The 18,859-nt window shown below is 41.0% G+C and overlaps 1 protein-coding gene across 29 annotated transcripts in view; it reads right to left on the bottom strand.

The window, feature by feature from the left end:
- Window positions 1-18,859, bottom strand: part of SORBS1 (sorbin and SH3 domain containing 1) — a 76,665-nt gene that overhangs the window by 40,071 nt on the left and 17,735 nt on the right. For 10 of the 29 annotated variants that reach the window (XM_057430274.1, XM_057430279.1, XM_057430277.1 and 7 more), the window contains 4 exons: window positions 13,308-13,455; window positions 8,191-8,220; window positions 4,320-4,495; window positions 3,455-3,518 (listed from right to left, as the gene is read on the bottom strand). In XM_057430274.1, coding sequence (XP_057286257.1) covers window positions 3,455-3,518; window positions 4,320-4,495; window positions 8,191-8,220; window positions 13,308-13,455 — 418 coding nt within the window. Of the gene's footprint in view, window positions 1-1,879; window positions 1,943-2,274; window positions 2,350-3,454; window positions 3,519-4,319; window positions 4,496-8,190; window positions 8,221-13,307; window positions 13,456-16,425; window positions 16,798-17,347; window positions 18,158-18,859 lie in introns of all 29 variants that reach the window. The other 19 variants (XM_057430270.1, XM_057430292.1, XM_057430280.1 and 16 more) reach the window with 5 other exon arrangements.

Raw genomic sequence — 18,859 nt, forward strand, 5'->3', positions numbered from 1 at the left:
GACAAGAGGTAACAGGTTAAAACTTAAACAGGGGAAGTTTAGATTGGATATAAGGAAGAAATTCTTCACTGTAAGGGTGGTGAGGCACTGGAATGGGTTTCCCAGGGAAGTTGTGAATTCTCCATCCCTGGCAGTGCTCAAGGCCAGGTTGGGCAGGGCCTTGGGTGACATGGTTTAGTGTGAGGTGTCCCTGCCCATGGCAGGGGGAATGGAACTAGATGATCTTAAGGTCCTTTCCAACCCTAACTATTCTATGATTCTATGTTTCTAATCCAAAGCAAAAAACCGCTGATTATATGGAACTGAGGCTTCAGCCCATCTTTTTAAAAACACTTTACCATTGAGTATGTAACTCTGAAATGTTTTCTAAGCATGAAACATGCACTCCAACCCAACAGATATTCTGGATTCTTTATGTAGGAAAGAATACAAGCAAATATTAGAGAAACATTTCCTAACATATTGAGAATAAAAATCGATTGTTTGGTCCAAGAAAATTCCAACTACCTAAGCCAGCATATTACTTTCATATGCACATTTGTAAGTGTATAGGGGACAGTAAACCAGACTCAATATGTTATCACCATTGTTTTTGCAAACTATGTTATTTCAAAAAAGAGCAAAATGTATCTCTGTAGAACTCCATTATCAATTAGTTACTGAGACTCTTTGTTTCTCTCTCATCCATATTCACATACCATTCTACCAATAGAAAATAATTTACACTGTATGATGATTTGCAAGACAGGACTCTGCAAAATTCACCTACACATTACACCAAGAAATGAGCAATTATCTTAGAAACCTGAGTGACACTCATCCACATCTATTTTAACAGTGACATACACGTTACATCTCCAGGTTTTCTTAGAGCATCTCAGCTAGAACCCATATTGTATGCATATGCATTTTTATGCAGTACCACCAGATGTTTAATATAAACATGGAATGAAATGGTTAACAGTCTCACCAGGGTTGGCTTGAGGCACAGGCTAAGTAGGCAAGTTCCTAAATTGCAGGATCTAAAGTGACACCAAAGCACTACCAAGTCAGCAAGGCTGTCACCAGTAAGAAATTCCCAATCAGTAAATTTCCGTATGTCCAATGTATGCAGCGGATTCCAGTGTTTCTCATATATATGTTTTCATGTGTACGCACACAGTTACATGATTATCACTGCAAGAGATGCTATTTCACCACCCCTGAAAGATGACTGCAAATAATATTGGTTTGTACATGAAGTTTAAAGGAATCTGCTGAGCACATGAAGAGGATCAGGTAAAGACAACATATATTTGCAAGATGAACTGATGAGACTATTAAACTCTGTCCTTGCCTAGATATGCCAAGTGCACCTAAGGCCAGCCCTGAACCTATGTCACCAAGTTATATTTATTTTTAAAGACTACATTGAGGGACTGACCCAAAACCCACTGAAGCAAGCAGCCTTTTTACCAATAGACTTCAGGGGCATTTTGGGTCTGGCCCTAATACTGTGTTAATATTCAAAACCAGAAGCCAATAATTAAAGAAATATACTGATCTCAAAGGGGGGGTGGGAGAAATCTCAGTTAAACCACATCTTTGTGTAAGTCAACATTCTAAGCATGTTAAATAATCACTGCATGCACATGGCTAAATAGAACTGACAAGCACATAAAACCAAGCAAACCCCAAGTAGCATTAGTCAAATACTAGTTACAAAGCCAGAGGAACACTGCAAAGCCAAAAAGGCATCATACAGTCAAGGCAATGCTTAGGGTGCAGCAAATCATTATGAGGCAGCATAATGCTCAGCAACTACAAAAAACTCCAGGAGGAAAATAAATGGGTAAGGCAGCATTTGTGCAGAAAAATATATATGGTCCTTTATTATTACCTTCAGAGATAGGACTAGGAGTAGATGCAGGAAACTGGTATGTAGGAGAATAAGGATTGTCTTCTGCAGCAGAGAAAAGCAGTGGATTTTGAAACTATCCACAGTAAAAGTGGAGGTTCTGCTTCATCCCCCAATTTCCTATCATCGTATGATTTTATTGCCTACTTTAACGATACTAAACGGCATCATACTTTAAAAAAAGATTAATGGATTAGCAAAGATTTTGTTATTTTATGCATCACAGAAGAAGGTATAGTGGGCATAACTGAATTTCCAACCAGTGTAACACGTGGTTTAACAGAAATCTAGAACCTGAATCTAGTTACTATTAGGGTGCTATAGTACAGTTAACTCAAAGCACAAGACAACAGATACTCTGACTAAACTTCTGGTACCTTCGGTTTTTTGCTGGATTTCAGGAAGTTCAGGAAATATGTAGGTAGGGCAATAAGGGTTTTCTTCAGGAGTGTCTAAGGAGAGGAACGTAATTTGCAAAAAAAGAACAGAGAGCACAGATTTAAAGGGGAAGAAGGGCGAGACAAGAATCCATACAAGCTGGCTGCAAAACAGTCTCTTTCATGCTGGTGTTCTAGCATGACACAACCTAGATGCCTCTTTGCTTATTGCTGCCATGCATGTCTGGGCCGTGTGAGAGATTCTGGAAGCCAAGGGGGCTGAAATAATTCTCCTCCTTCTGAAACTGAGCTTCCAAAGCTGAGCTGAAGGACCTCTGTTAGGACCACGAGGATTAGGATCACATTCCAATCAGTATAACACAGCATCTACCTATGCATAAAGCTCATTGTGACAGCACCTGTAGCAGCAAATACAGCTCCAGTTTTGCATGCTCTGTGTTTTATTATGTAAGCATGGTTCTGAACTGCATTTTACTGCATGTCAGGCTGTTCAGAGAGTAGTTTTCAATTGCTACTGCAGCCATTTTTCATACAGAAGAAAACATGAGTGTATCAGCAGCCAGGCACAGAAGTGCCCCGAAGTAGGGGATCCCCTGAGAGTACACCATTACATGGTTTGCAAGTGATCACCACAATCTGAGGTTTTGAAAAGAGAAAAATGGAGGTTCTGAAAAAAAGCAGAGTTCAGATTCTGAGCTCACCAAAATAACCAATGGAAACCTTTCAACTAGTTTCAGTGAGCTTCAAATCAAGCTTTACAGTGTAAAAATTCCTCTTTTTCACAGAGCAAAACCTACTGTCCTTTAAAAATGTGTGTGTGTATGAGGTTTAGCTGCTAAAACTGGAGTTCAGGGATCTATTTTCTTTAAATATGGAATTATCAGCAACTTTCTGATCTCAAATAGTTGTCTTGATTTCATGAGGGCACTGCAGTTCACCTTTCAGAACAACTCAGACCTTCCTCTGGACTTCACTGTTCTCTTACCTTTGCCTTCAGAGATTTCAAATGCATTGTTTGAGTTCTGTGGTGCAGAGCAAACACTAGTTAACATAAAATGTTTTTATTTGATAATCCAGTACAATTTTTCCCATGAATGAAACAAAATGTTATCAAAGCGGTCTTTTAAAGTAAATAAAAAAACCATCTGTGTTACAGTACCTCTATTCAGCTTGTGGATCTGTTTGAACATTGTCTTGTACCAGTCCTTCGATCTGTCTGTATTCTATTGGAAAAATAAATATGCACATAAATAATCACAACCATGAATTCTACCAGTCTTTCAAAGTTCTTAGGATTCTTACAGCAATGAAAGAGGTTTACACTCTGGTATATGAAATTAATACTTTGAAATACAAGTGATTTCATTCAGATACATAATCTCATACATAATGAAACTACAGGCTTCACTAAAGTTACTAATTAACATACAAGCTTTGCATGGATTGGTTATAACCCACGTAGAAGTGTAGATTGTGTGGAAGGTTTTGCATATTAATCGGATTTGACATGTAAAAGTAGACACCTTTCCCATTTTAGTCATACATATCAACTTCCTAAGTATTCAATGGGCACTTAGAAACATTTACTGCTCAAGTCACTCCAGACACTAGTTGTAAAAGGAGGTTAATAATTCTCTTCACGATAATTCCCCTGAACACTGAATTAATTTAAACATGTCATATAAAAGAGGTATCTGCCTTTAAGATAGCTAAAATAGGACAAAATTCTCCCTTAGCTGCTAGCTGCAGAAGAAAAGAGCAGAAATCAGTATTTTCAAATATGATGAGAAGAGTGAATTAAGTTTTTATCCACATCCCTCCCCTACTCCCCAAGAAGACTGAAATAGGTCACCAATAGGCAATAAATAATAAATATAAGAAATAATATCATAAAATACATTGGAACTAGAATTATGCCCTCTCTTAAATCTCTGCAAAATCTGCAGCTTTAGTGAATTCCCCAACCCCTAAGGTAGGCAGAATCTGGCCCAGGTTTTTTACATTTGTGCTCAGTGTTGCCTTACCCTCAGCGGAATGCCAATATCATCAACAGAGGTATCAGCCATGTGCTGAGGACTCTTGACAGTGCTTCTCTTTTCCTCCATTGCTCTCTTCTCACTTGACACTGTCTCCTTAAGCGGCTTGTCCCGTATGAGAGCTGAATCAACTTTATCAGAAACTAGTCTGTCTGGCACTGAATCTGGAAATGACAATGAGCAATTCTTATGCCAGCATTTCACCACATCACCACATTCCACACTCAAGACAAAAATCCTAGCAAGTAGTTGATGAGACAGACTGTGCCACTGCTAGATGTGGTTAACATGTGGACTGAAGGAAAGCTAGCATGAAAACATTTGATGCCAGCAAAAGGAAGCTAGCACCTCTCAGCTGTCGTGTAAGACAACAGAAAATTCTGGTTTCAAGGACTGTCTGTGGGTTGGTGTTTTGTGTCTTTCTGACTACGTAGCGACTCTGCAGTCTTATTCTTCATCCAAAAACATCAGTGATACAGTCTCCTAGACATCTCTTTCTGCTGGTGACTTCAATCTAATGGAGCATCCTATCAGGTAGTGGAGCATTAGTTTTTTAACAGCTTGCACTGGCAATCTCATTCATTACAGTCCCATTCATTACATATGATGCTTCTAATTCACCTCTGTGCCCTAACCAGTTTTTAAACAGTAAATTCCAGTTTTGTTTAAGCATACATATGATTCCTCTTGAACATGAGTCTGCATAAAGGTTGGGCAAAACAACTAATTGCTCCAGACCATCTTGCTCCACCCAGAATTCCTTGACGCAGCACAACTGACACCCGCACATAGCAGCGGGCACCACCACTACTGGACAAAGAACCAAGGAAGCCCAGGTTGCTCTGAAGCTCTACAATGTTTTGGAGAGCTGCAGCACAGTAACCCTTAGGCTCTGCCAATGACTTCTTCTATGTGGATTTTCTGGAGAGGAAACATGTATGATTTTACAGTCTGCCTCATCAAGACTTTGCCAAGTTCTATCATTTTTACATCACTGCATGCATTGAAGAGAGAAAGATACTTTTATTCACATGCACATCACCATACTGCCCAAAGCCATTAAGTGTGCAGAAATCTGAAAGGGGCAGTTAGCAGAGGAAAGGCTCATGCGTAACAAAGCATTGGTCTGTTGGTACCTTGAGCAAACACAATTCTGCCCTGCAAAACTCAGTGCATGAAGGATTTGCGTTTGAGTGGTTGGTATGAAATTACCATCAAATTTTAAGTCTTCATCTTCTTTAATTAAATTAATTAAATAATGTTTATACATGTTCAAAATCAGGCAAAGAATCTATTAAATCCTTAGCGTTTTCATAGAATCATAGAATGGTTTGGGTTGGAAGGTTGGAAGGGACCTTAAAGATCATCTAGTTCCAACCCCCCTGCCACAGGCAAAGGCACCTTCCACTAGACTAGATAGACTATTTCCCCGCCCTGTGAAGGTCTGTGCACTGTCTTTTGGTCCTTTCATGTTGCTGATGTACAGGGCTTTCTATTTTGTAGGAAGTATTTAGTCCATTTACATTACTAAACTCCTTACTAAGCCTCTAGGAACAGGGTAGGGAAAGAGCAACTGAAACTAGACCATTCTTCCATAACCTTGAAGACCAAAAGAAAGTGGGTTTTGGGATGTGGATGAAGATGTAGAGAGGATGCAAACTTCAGAAAAGGTCACAGCTTTCTTCCATTACTTATCATTGTCACTGCTGGTTACAAGTCCTGAGCTTCTGTCTGGAAAAATCATTATTTTCTGCAGGACAAAGAATTTGACACCAGAGAAGGTCACAAAGTCCTTCTCTAACAGGACTGGTAAATATATGTTATTTCTTCTTGGTTCCCTGGCTTCCTGCACTGGAAAAGTGGTTGGCTGTTTGCCAAGCGGACCCCAGTGCCCCAGCCATGATCTATGCAAAGTCTTTAATTTAGCAAAAATTGACCCCTGGCCTGTGCCAGTCATCTCCCAACCATTGATTCACATCTTTAATGTTATAACATCAAGTTTTAAGAGCAATCGAGCATGGTATAGCCAGGTGGGAAACCTACCAGCCTGTTAAATGTATTTAAAAAATATTTTTTTAGAGTGCACTTAGAGCTTGCTGAAGGTGCTGGACTGACAATCCTGGGGACAGGAGAGGCCTGTCTAACAGGACAGTTGTATTAGGGCAAGCCCTCCCTGTGTACTTTGCCAGGAAAGTTCTTCCAAGGTCCACAGGACTCAACCAAGAGAATCAGCTTAGCTGCCGGTCCAGTTTGGCTGCTTAGCCGATGCTGCAAAGAAAGACACCTGCTGCACAGCATTCTTTGCAGAGGGAGGAACTAAAGCAGACATCTTTCACCACATATTTCCTATAATACCCTACAACTTGGAAAATAAAGGCTAAAGTTCATACTTATTTTTTGCCATGGGGTTTCAATGATTTCAAAAGAGCTTATGGAGCTGTATACCAGGCTTTGAGGTATTTAAAAATTAGAGCACCAAATCTGATGCCTTATCACCCAAATAAACAGATTGCACCAGGAACCACACTCCATGGTACCTGAGCTATCCTTTTGCAAGAGCAGCAGCAATATATGGGGTTCCACAGTAAAAGAGTTTTACTGCTGTGACAAATAGGACATAAAAAGTAGGGGGAGAGGAGGCAACAAGCAGCTTTGTGTTGTTGTTTTGGTATGGTAAGAGCAGATGCAGACCCAGCTGTGCCACAATATGCTTCACTCTTCCAGAGCAAGGATCATTCAGGTTCTAATAAACTACTCTGGACTATCTCTAGTTCAGAAAACAATTCCTGATAATTAAGGGAAACACCTTGCGAAAGCAAAAACCAACAGGAAACATCTATCCGGACTTGCAGGCAAGTATCAAACTTGTAGTTGAGTGGCGACAGATGACATACTACCTAACTAAGGGAAGGAGTTGAGAGAAACCAGTGCAAGCTGTATGCAGCCTGTCACCTCAGCAGGGTGGCAGCAGGGAGGATGGACAGGCTGGTGTAGCAGCTGAAGGAGCCTGACGGATGAAGTTGGACCAAGTCAGCAGCTGCCTCATGGGACAGGCTCTGTTAGTCCAGGGCCCACACAGCAGAGTAAGAGCACACAGTATTGGCTTCCTTGTGTTTCTATTTGTGACATTTAAAGTGCTTAGGCACTCTCTGTGACTCTTCTCTCTCCCGTCTCCATTTACGCTGCCATGGCCATAACCTAACAATAACAATATGGGTAAGTGGTGCATAATGTGCTGGTCCTATAATGCCCACTGCAGACTGACCTTCTTCTGTTTGAGGCATGGGGAGGGAAAGATAGCCATGAAAACAACTTGCTCTTCTTTCAGGGACAGACTCTCATACCAATTACAAGAGCAGAGAACTGCCCAGAGAAAGAAGGATGGCAGCACACATGCACACTTGCACATTACAATTTTATTGTCTATTTCTTGACATCTGGCACAAATACTTATGCTTTTAGAGTCACATATTGTTTTATATTCCTTTTCCTTTCCCCTCACCATGACTCTAATGGCTATGTAGAGAAACTTGATAATATGCCCCATGAGAATAAACCTAAAGGCAGCCCCCAAAGTCAACTGGAACAATTAAACTTTATGTAAATCTCATGACTTATGAGGAATAGAGGAGTAATTTAGGTTTTTAGTATACTAACATGCAGCAACACAGGTAGCATTTGGATAACAGACTGAAATCAAACATTAAGTGAGCCAGACTAAGCCAGGGCAAATATTTATACTAATTCATTTGCAGTTCCTGGGAAGTGTGTTTGCTAAAGGTACTCCACAAACCTACAAAGCAGCAGCTTTGCTCCATCAGAGGTAGCAGTTGGGGGTTGCAGACCTTTCATATCATACCTGCCAGGCTACTAAGCCTTTTTTGCTGTTCTGTGGTAAAGGAAGAAACAAAACAAGAAATACAGAACAAATGGGTGAGACATAAACAGCAAGTGCTCTGGTGCTGCATTTCTGACAGGCAAGAAATACACTGTAGACAGAATGGCAGCAGCTGCTGAAGAGAATCTGTTTTCAAATACCCTGCCAAAGTGACAGCCCACAGTCTCTTCTCCACACAGCAGCCTTGTGGAATAATATAAATCTCGTGATGCAGTGACCAATATTATTTACAAAGGACTTTTTTTTTTTTTTTTTTTTAAATCAGAGAATGAAAACAGTTGGACAGGAGACAGTTTGAAAAACAGTAAAGACTCACAGAGTCAAACAACTTGTCGGCTAACTCTGTTACCCGTTAGCATGAAGTACATTTTGAAGCAATAATGCTGAAGCACTTTGAAAGGATACAGGAAAGAATCAAGTCATTGCTGGTGCTTGCTGAGTCTCATCACAGTCTACTGAGCCACAGATTTGGTGATTTGCACACAGACACAGCTTGATTAAGGCTTTGATTCTCAGAATGCTCCCCTTGGTTTAGGGTCTTTCCTTACTGAGTTCTCATACCGAGACATTTGTGGTATCTTCCAGCATGTTTGACCACCCTAAAGGTGATGTTCACAGCTGCTTTCTAAAGGGATGCCCAGAGGACTTGCCCAAGTCACAGCTGGGAATAAACCAAGAATCCTGAGCTCTCTGTTCTCTGCTTTTTCTATTCCCTAGCAATTAATCCTTTCATTTAAAGCATGAAAACCATTTGAAAAGAATAAAGGATTTTATTTACATACAAAAATACAAACACTCTTCAAAGCTCATATTGTTAATGCAAAAATTAAAAAACCTTAATATATTAATCACACCTGTTATATAAACATAATAAATCATGCCATGCAATGCCTGCCCAGGAAGTAAGTGTGCTGTGGGGTGGCATGGGACACTTGCCAAGCAAGTCTGCAGTAGGTCACAATCCTCCAGGATTATGCTGTTTGCTAGCAGAACCCACCTTTACTAGATACTTGTACTAAGTAGATCATCTTGGCAAGGGAGAGCAATATTTCTCCTCACTAAGCACAGTGCCCTCACCAACACCTATCAGCTTTCTTCTTTAACCCTAGCACTTCTACTCTGCTAACCACCAATGGCAAGCTGCTAGTGCACATTATGCTCACATGATAACTACTATCACATGAAACAAACCCCTATATGCAATAGGTAAAAGGGTTAGCAATCTGGACCTGAAAAGCAGATGGGAACTACCTCCTTCAGGGTTCACGCTTTTAAGCAGGCCATCAGGATAGGCTGCTGTATTATGAGAAAGGAGGAAAAGATGCAAGTAAAGGATGGTCTCAGCTTCTGCCATCATGTTCACTTAGGAGAATGACGTTCAGTCACTAAGGTCTCCTGACAAGAACATGTGTTTTAAAGAGTAGATGCTTGAGAGCTCTTTCCTGTCTTTTCCTCCATAGGGGAGAGTATATAATGGATTAATAGACTTTTCATTAAAAAAAAAAAAAAAAAAGTACTTTTTACATGAAGAGGAGGAAAAGGAGGTTTCATTTTCACTTATGTCTCTGAGTAGGAAAGAGAGCTGCTGATGGATAGAAGTGGAAAGAAAGAGTAGGAGGTATCTATTTCACTCTCCTGCATGACCAGAACCAGCTTGCAAGTCCCAGGCACACATCAGCTAAATGAGTTTTTAACTCCTGATCTTGTGCTCTGGAACTGTAAGCAAAGGCCAAAAATTTGTAGGCTTCTCAGAGAAAGGGTTGAGCAGAGGAACAGAACTGCTGGCACCAATGAAGGAATGAATATAGATGCCTTCAAAGTTCCCAGAGGAGGGAGCACTGGAGGAAACTAAGACATGAAACTAGCAAAAAAAAGGGAAGAGGAGACAAGTACTTAGTGCAAAATAAAAACAAAGATTAACCAAGGCACCAACAGATTGTGAAGGGAAGATACCCTTACCTTGCTGCTAGGAATGAGAAAGAGGATCTGAAATGAATTGTTTATAAGCATCGATCTTATTCAGGTGGCATTACTGAAATCCAGTATAAAAAATTCTGAGCTCTCATCACAACCGACTAAGATGAAGCAGAAAAAAAAAGGATATAGTGTAGTTTCTGTGCTTCAAATGCCATTACTTGTTTCTAAGTCTCTGACAGCTTCACATCAAAGGGTCTTACATGCTTACAGATTAATCAACTAGCAGATAAAGCATAAAATAGGACAGTAGGTGATGTCTGATACAACAGTCACTCCAAAAACAAAGATAACCAGCTCCTTAAAAAGCAGGCAATAATCTGCTGAGGAGAAAGAAAGTCACATTATCCATCTGGAAAACTAACTAAACTACTGCAGATCTCAGATGCCAGCATTAAAATGACCTTAAAAATTCTAATTCAGAGGGTATTTCATAGCAGATAAGAGGAATTTATTTTAAACCTCATCTTGACATGAAGGAATTGATTTCAGCACAAAACATAATTAACCATTCAGGTGAATGTGGATCATGAACTAGTAAAAATTCTTTACATGCTACAAGACCAAACAATTTTTTAATAGATAAGGTCCATAAAGTTGAAACCAAATATGAATCATGTCAGCCAGGACAGAAATGTAATAGACAACTAACATCTGAGAACCACTTTAAAACACTGTTTAGTGTTAGAAATTAGAAATTTGAATGCTATGCTTGGATACAGCCTAGATAGGAATGGAAGCATAATGAACCATAACAAACCTTCAACACATGAAAAGATGGAAAACTAAGAAAACATGTACCTATGAGTAGATACCATATGCTCAGAAATGGAAGAAAGTGACAATGGAAGAAAAAGAATTAACAGAATGTCTCAGACTCAAAAAGAGGTTTTGAGGTACATGAACAATAAACAGAAACCTAGCAATGATCTTGTTCTACCAAACAGACACAGTGGAACTGTTAATAAGAGGGCAGAAAAGATGACGCATCTGATTACTCTTTTCATTCTGCATTTGGTGGAAAAAATAAAAATTAAAAAATCTGACATTCTGCTGCCTGATGAAGAAATCTTTCCACTTCAACAGCAACTAAGGAATACGCTGAACGACAACTGAGGTCAGATGCTCGAAAAGTACCATCTTCATATAAGTTGTAATGAAGAGTTTTAGAGCAGTTTTCTGCTCTCAAGAGAGCAGCTCATTGGACCATTAACATTCATCCTCTTTATGTCTTGGAATACAAAGGAACCTTCCTTTTCCAGGACAAGCAAGAAAGCAAATGTTGTGACAACCTTTGAAAAGCATTAGTGTGATGGCTGGGACTTCTATTTGTCCAGTTGACAATAATGCCAGGAAAAAAAAACAACAGTAATGACTTATATGTGATTTTACTAATAAATACATAGCATGACACACAACAATCAGTGCAGATTTATGACTAAGATGCCTTGTCAAACCAGTTCAATATGATTACAAATTTGACTAAAAAAGACTGAAAACCACACATCAGAATAAGATACGGGCACAATCAAGTTGCTCATCAGGTGATTATCTATATTGCAGTCAACAAAAATGTGATGAGAGAAGGCTCTTCAAACTATCGGGATACAATATTGTGCGTGCTACTGGTCAAAGTAAAGACAATCAGACAGGACAAATCAGTAACTCTGAAGGTGATTAGTTAACGGAAAAACTTGGTATCAGTTGTCTCAGAGCCATTGTGTGTGGATCGTCATATTTTACAGATTTGTCTCTCATGCTATTAAAACCTACAAAGAGAAAATATTCTTGTGTGGTACACACTGAAATGCTCCAGATTTAATGCAAAAAACAACCAAAAGAGTATCCCACCTCAAGATAGTGAACAAAAAGCTTTGAGATAAAAAAGGATGCCTCAAATATTTTTTCCTCTTGAAGCGGCTGAGGAATCCAGACACCCTCGTTCAGAAGCACATAAGCAAAGCTGCTTCAGATGCTGGCAAAAAGGAAGAGATCACCCACTCATTACCCCTATCATCAGCTGGGCTACAGAGAAGATCCTATTTTCAAGATCAAGACTGATATCTGCTTTAAAAATACACTAAAAAAACAACACGAGAGGCTGCAAAGCAGCACATAAATGCATGCCTGCAATTATAGAATGACTACAATATGAGGAGTGCAGGCTTTGCCCCTATTTCCTTATTTTCTTGTTTTATTTTGCAAAAGGTAAGTCATAGCATTGTAGACTGGAATCTGTCTGTTCTGGAGTTTCCTAAATCCACTGGAAATCAAGGCAAATTGGACTGCATTGTTGTGGCCCTTTATAAGCTACTCTCCTCAGTGACCCACAATGAGCTAGGAAGCTGGGGAATGCCAGCCATCAGGGGCACTAAAAAGGAGAAACAAAGTTTCCCTCTAATGCCAGAAGCAAAATGATGCAACTATTCATTCAAAAAGAGATGCTGTGAGGCAGAGAAAGGTTTAGATGAGTAAACACAAGAAAGCAATGCCCAAACAAGATTGTTTTGTTCATATGCAAACCCAGAGCTTTAGGCCTACTAGAGTTTTAGTTGATCTAGTTATATAGGAAGAAATTGCCAAGTTCAAACTTATGGGCAAATGGATTATTTACTATTGGGTAAATTCTGCTGAGAATCAGAAGTCAAATCTCTCCCACAGTAACTGAAAATATGGCTGCTTTCACACTGCAGTAGCTGAGAAGTACCACAGTCCCTTTTCCAGGTGAACCTACCTCAAGCTACCTTGCTCCTACTGACACATGTGAGCATACACCCTTCCCACCATGACAGGACACCTGATGGGGGACAAACTGTTACAACACTGCAATAACTTACTCATATGTCCACAGCCTGTTGTAAGCCTCTCCCCCAACCTCAGAGTGGCTGGGATCCACAGGTTTTAATTAGGAAGAAATAGGCATTGTCCCACAGCTCTAACCTCTTACTTGCACCTGTTGTATGCTCCAGTAACTACAACTTTAAGTTTTGCTAGCTTTCAGTAGTCTGTACTTAATTGTCCATGGCACACACATTCCCCAGTTCCCTGTAGCACAACAGGTTGCTCAATTTGAGCCACAAATATCTAATTGGATGTCTCCTTACCTCGATTGTGCTGCAAGAGGACAATAGTAGGATTGACGATTGTGGTTGAGGGATAGGCAGAGGAAGACTTGTTGATTGAAGTGAAGGAGGTTGGATAGTCAGTGCCAATGCCAGGCTGAGGCACTTCATTTAGCACAGGACTTGGGTCCTGAAAAGGAGAGCAACATATCAGCAGCATGCAGAAGGCTGCTACACTGGGAAAATCTGGAAAATACCCCCCACATTTTAAGCTGAATGAGAAGCACAATCACAGCAAATTTTAGTAAAAGAGGCATAAGCATGAATGTTACTCTGCTCCCTGTACGTACCCTCCTCGCTGTTAATGCAATTAGTTTGCTAAGGCAGTACTATAATTATTTGGTGTTGAGTTTCACAACTCCAACCCCAAAAGGAGGTACTAAATTAATACAGCAAACTCTCTGGAGGAAACACAGGGTGCCAGAAATGAGCGTATCTCATTTCTGAGGCGGGGGAAAACACGGACATCTTTCCCCTGATATATACACACACAAACCTTTGTTTTGAAAATATTCCTTTCAGAGCAAGAAATCAGGCATGCAAAACTCATGCAATTCTGTAGTGAAACAGTATTATTGCAGCTGGTTTGGTAAGTAAAGTCTCAGGAATAAGTTCAACACCGTCACTCAGGAGATAGTATAACACCTACCTGGTTCAAATAATGAAATTAAAACCCCAAAACTGACGAGAACAAAAAGCAGGACTGTAGCAAGGAAGATACTCAACATGGCTTTGCAGCTGGAGCACAGATAGCAAGCTGCTCTTGTTCTCTTAAAGCATACAGCTACATTATTTGCTTATTTCAAAACCACCTTTGGTATCACTACAGCTCTGGTTGTTCTGTGGAACTACAGGCTGTGTCAGCAAAGAGACTTTAAAAACTAGTTCATCTTTGAAAAATCTGAGTCCAGGGATACTATGCTTTTATTGGTAGTAAGGAGAAAAGATAAAGAAGGGACAATGACTAAGACTATGTCAGTTTAGGCTGAGATTTTTCATATCTTCTTAAGGAATTCGAAGACACAACTACCGTTAATTGGGAATGAGCATCCAAACAAAAAAAGTATGGAACAACATAGCATATTTCCGCACTCCTACTCCACTGTCAATCTGAAATGATGCAGGCCACTGATCTGCAAAATGGAGCTGAGCATTGAGGGAGGATTTTCATTGATACTACTACTGATAAATAAATAATAATAAAAAGAATATGTGCAGAATAATGCTCCAGGAGAATTCCTGCTCCTGGCTTTTCTGGCCAAATGCAACCCAGCGCCCTTCATATCCACCAGCATCAGGGGAAAGGACTTACAAGATCAGGCAGGGGGATGAACAGAGGCCAGAGTGAGGCCTGGCACCAGTGCTTGGAGATAAATCATTAAGAATTTGCCAGAATCAGAACAAGCATCTACAGTCCATCCAACCAAGAGGGGAAATAGGAAAGCACAATCCTATTCTGATGGCTGGAGGTGATCTTGTTCCAAGCAGCATCTGATCTTCATGTGGACAGAAGAGAATCAATGGTCTTCATAAATAGATATCCCTAAGAGAGATCCCCAGCCCCATTTAGCTGGCTGTGATAATATTCCAAACAATGCAATTTGGGAAAAGGAGTGGGAGTCAAGGAGAAGTAGGAGAGATTTGATCTTCACTTTGACAACTAAAATATAAAGAACCCCTGGAAGACGGATGTCAGATAAGGACAGGCTCAACAGCCCCAGCTATCACTAAAGTTGGTGAACAAAGATCATCGGAATCATCGTGGAAAACAGCTCTGTGACTACATGCCTGAAATGAGCACACCCAAAAAATGTTTCAAAGCTCTGATCTCATGAAAATCAGATGCAACAAAATTTCCACTCCTCCTCTCCCTGCTGAATTCTTCTGTAGCCTGCGGATAGGCTCCACTAAACAAACAAGAACACCCAAAACAAACAACCAAACAAAAAACCCAACCAACCTCCCCCGAGAAAACAACCAACAAAAAAACAAAAAAACCAAAACCAAACAAACCCACATCTGACCCCCCAAAAAAACAACCCAAAACACCACAGACAAAACCTTCAAACTTTTGTTGCTCTCTGTAGTAAAAACCCCACTGATTCCAACAGAAGCAGGCCAATGCTGAGAACTTTTGAAAGTACCATCCTGGTTGCTCTTTTGCTTCTTTTCCTCACAGCTGCCTGTTTGCTAGATGCCTGTAGAGTCAGAGGGCAGAAAAGGCATCATGATGAGAGGAGGGGGTTTCTGCTGAACTTCTTGCTTGTCCAAAAAAACCAAAAACAAACGGTGGTTGTAAGGCTTCCAGTACACGGAGGGTCAGGTACTTTTTGCCTTCTCTGCAACTTCGACTTAGAGCTACTTTTAGTCCTTGTCCCTGAGGACTTTTTAAAACATGTGATGAGCTTAAAGATGAACAAACACCTAACCCAAGAAGAACGCAGTAAATTCCAAGTTACAACTGATGTGGATCGAATTCTTCAAAATTTCCAAAGACCAGCAATTTCAAACTGAAGAGATACTCTCTTGCTTATCTATCCCGTAACACCTACACACTTGGAAGACTCTTAGCTCAGTAACTGATACTATTGCTTATAGGTCATTGGATACTGGCATTAGTCTTATACTGATTTCAACAGGGATTTGTGTGGGAAGTGTACAGTGGCTCCAAGTGCAACAGAAAGCGAGCCCTAACCTTTAACTGCTCTGCTGTTGCTGCTTTCAAAATTATTCAGACACAATTAAGGATGCTATTAAAAGAGCCTGAAGAGATGAGTTAGTTGCAACTATTGTGTTTATACAGAATTAATTATTCTGAGCAAGTCCTGTGAATACTCTTAAGGTGTGCATGACCTGCAGAATGAGCACAACGGCAGACAGTCAAATATTCTTGCAAGAAGTCAACAGAAGGTTCAAAGCTGCACAAGGCAGGCAACATGCATGCACTAGCACAGGATGTAAACAGGGTTTCAGTTGTCATGCTGTTGGCAGGGAGTGAGTCATCACTCCCCTTTCAAGTTTAGTACTGCAAGGAGAAAGTAATTTTTATCTGGGAATACAAATTTAGGAAAAGGGCGAGGAGTGTACTTGGCAAGCTTACTGTACGTGAGATGACTCCAGTAATTTCAGGCTTCAAGCCCCTGTGCAAAGTCCCTGTGACTGGAGGGACAAGTGAAGGTGGTGATGAGAAGAATGCCAGTTTCGGGTAAACAGAGGGTAATGTGCCAGATGAGGAGGGTGCTTGGTTATGGTGGGAGCCCCTCTGGAGATGTGGGGGAATGAAATCATCTAGAGTCGGAAAAGTCAAGGGTGAGCCAGAACGAACAATCTCAGGGAATGTGGAGCCTTGCCCGAAAGGAACCAGAGGTGGTGGTGGAGTGCTGGAGCTGCCTTCTTGCTGTCTTTCTGGATTAACCTGGAGGAGGGGGACTACTATAACCCCAGGCTGAGTTGTGGTGGTGGCAGTAGCATCCTGTAGGAAACAAGGTGTTGTTATGCAACAGGGGAGACTGATACTTTAGTCTAATGCAGCCATATAGTGCCATGCAAGGATGCACCCAAAATGATACAAAACCCCAACAGATTTTCTTCAGAAGACATACTTCAGTCTTGCAGCCCTGGCCTCTATGAACACGCACAGCTTTTCACAAAGATCTTCCTTCCCTTCACCACCCCTCTTCTCCAATTCTGTGCTGTGAGGCATAAATGCATCCACCATCATTTGAGAAGCACTAACAATCACGTAAAAAAGTTTGCTTCTTGTACATCTCCCTAAAATAGAAAGATCCTTGCCAGCCCAATCCAACCCCTTACAAACACCACACACACACAAACACATAGATGAATGTTGAGGGGGCACACATGGGGTGTTAATTATTATGAAGTAGAAGACCACAAGACTCAAGTGGCACAACAAGTGCTCAGAAATTAGATAGGGAATAAAGCATCAAGGGAACATTGTAATGAATTAAAGAACTGTTCACACGGCTGAAAGAAAACAAGATTATGGAGAAAACATATACCATGCTGCGTCCCATTGCCTTGTATGGTGCCTGTCGTTGCTGGGTAAGATAAGGCTCTTTTCTCATCCTGTCCTCTGTGGCAGTTGTGCTCTGGGGCTCTAGCACTCTGTCCCTCACAGCTCGTGGAGGTGATGACTGAGTCCAGGAAGGTTGACCCGCACCATAACTAACTGCGTCTTTACTGAGGACAATGTAAAAGTACGGCCTGGGAGGAATAGGAGGAGGAGGAACAGCAGGAAGAGACTTTCCAGTGTCTGTTACAGAGGAAACAATGTCGGTGGCTGGTGCCAGAGTGAGCTCAGCACCTAAACTGGTGCTGGCTGCTGGGTCATGTGTGGTGCCAGTGGAATTCTCAGATGTGGCTGAGCAAGTGTTGTTAGATAAACAAGCTACATATAGTTTGCTGACCTTTTTATTTGCCTTCGTCTCATGACTGGAATTCATTCCAGCCTTACTACTGGGATCTGCCCTGTTGGGGTTGTGTTGTACAGATGATGTATCTGACGAGGAGCAACTTTCCAAGAGTGGCTGCCCAGCATGCACCTCATCTTTGGGGCCTGGAGAGGGAGAATACCCTGCTGGCAAGCCTTGCTTCCCACTGGGGACCATCCCATAGGGGGTAGGTGATGAGAAATAACACCGTGCACTGGCATTTGGTGATGCACACTGCTGCGTATAAGGCTTGGGTGCATTCAGGTACACACAGTCCATGATGGGCACTGGCAACAGGTTGGTCACTTTAGTGTCAGTGCGAGGACGCCATGCAAAGCTTTCCTCTTTGGGAAGAGGAGGACGGGGAGGAGCAAGGGCCTGCCCAGACAGTCAAGAAGGACGAGAGGGAGAGAGAAAGCAGCACCAAATGGAAGGAATAAGGAAGGAAAAAATAAATAAATTCAAAGAATTAATTTGATCATTAGAGTTGGGTTAAGCAGGTTTTAACACAGCAAGAACAAAAACGCAAATACAGTATCTGGAAGGCTAGTGCAGAACTCACATACATCACTTGCACACTGTTTTTCCTAGCACTGCTTACTGCAGCATACAAACTTTACCCAGCTGTCAAATCCCTGCCTATACGTTCCTCTCTCTTGGCTAAATAAGTCTCAGTGCTGTATTGTTTCAAGAGGCCTGCAGAGCAACACCCACCATGCCCCTTGTGAAGCTAGAGTCAAGATTTAACATCCTGCCTAACAAAACCCAGGCCCATGTCTGTATAACTAAATACTTCCCACTGGAGACATCTGAATCACTATGCTAAATTCAGAGCTCTAGGCCATCTCTGCATGTTAAGTGCACTGCTGAAAAATGAACACTGCAAAGTTTCACAAGTGCTAATGAAAGCAGACATCATGGGAATATTATAGACTGCCACAGCTGGCTAAGTAAAAAGTCAGCATTTCTTCCTTCTAAAAGCTAGCTGTTGAATTCTCTTCAGGATTTTTCCATCCTGAAAATGCTTTCAGGAAGACAAGACCAATTAAAGTTTCATGATGAACTGAATTCATAAGAATT

The sequence above is a fragment of the Pezoporus wallicus genome, unplaced genomic scaffold (genome assembly GCF_028554395.1).
Source record: "Pezoporus wallicus isolate ANWC-B61680 ecotype Strahan unplaced genomic scaffold, APGP_CSIRO_Pwel_v1 contig_5261, whole genome shotgun sequence".
NCBI lineage: Eukaryota > Metazoa > Chordata > Aves > Psittaciformes > Psittacidae > Pezoporus > Pezoporus wallicus.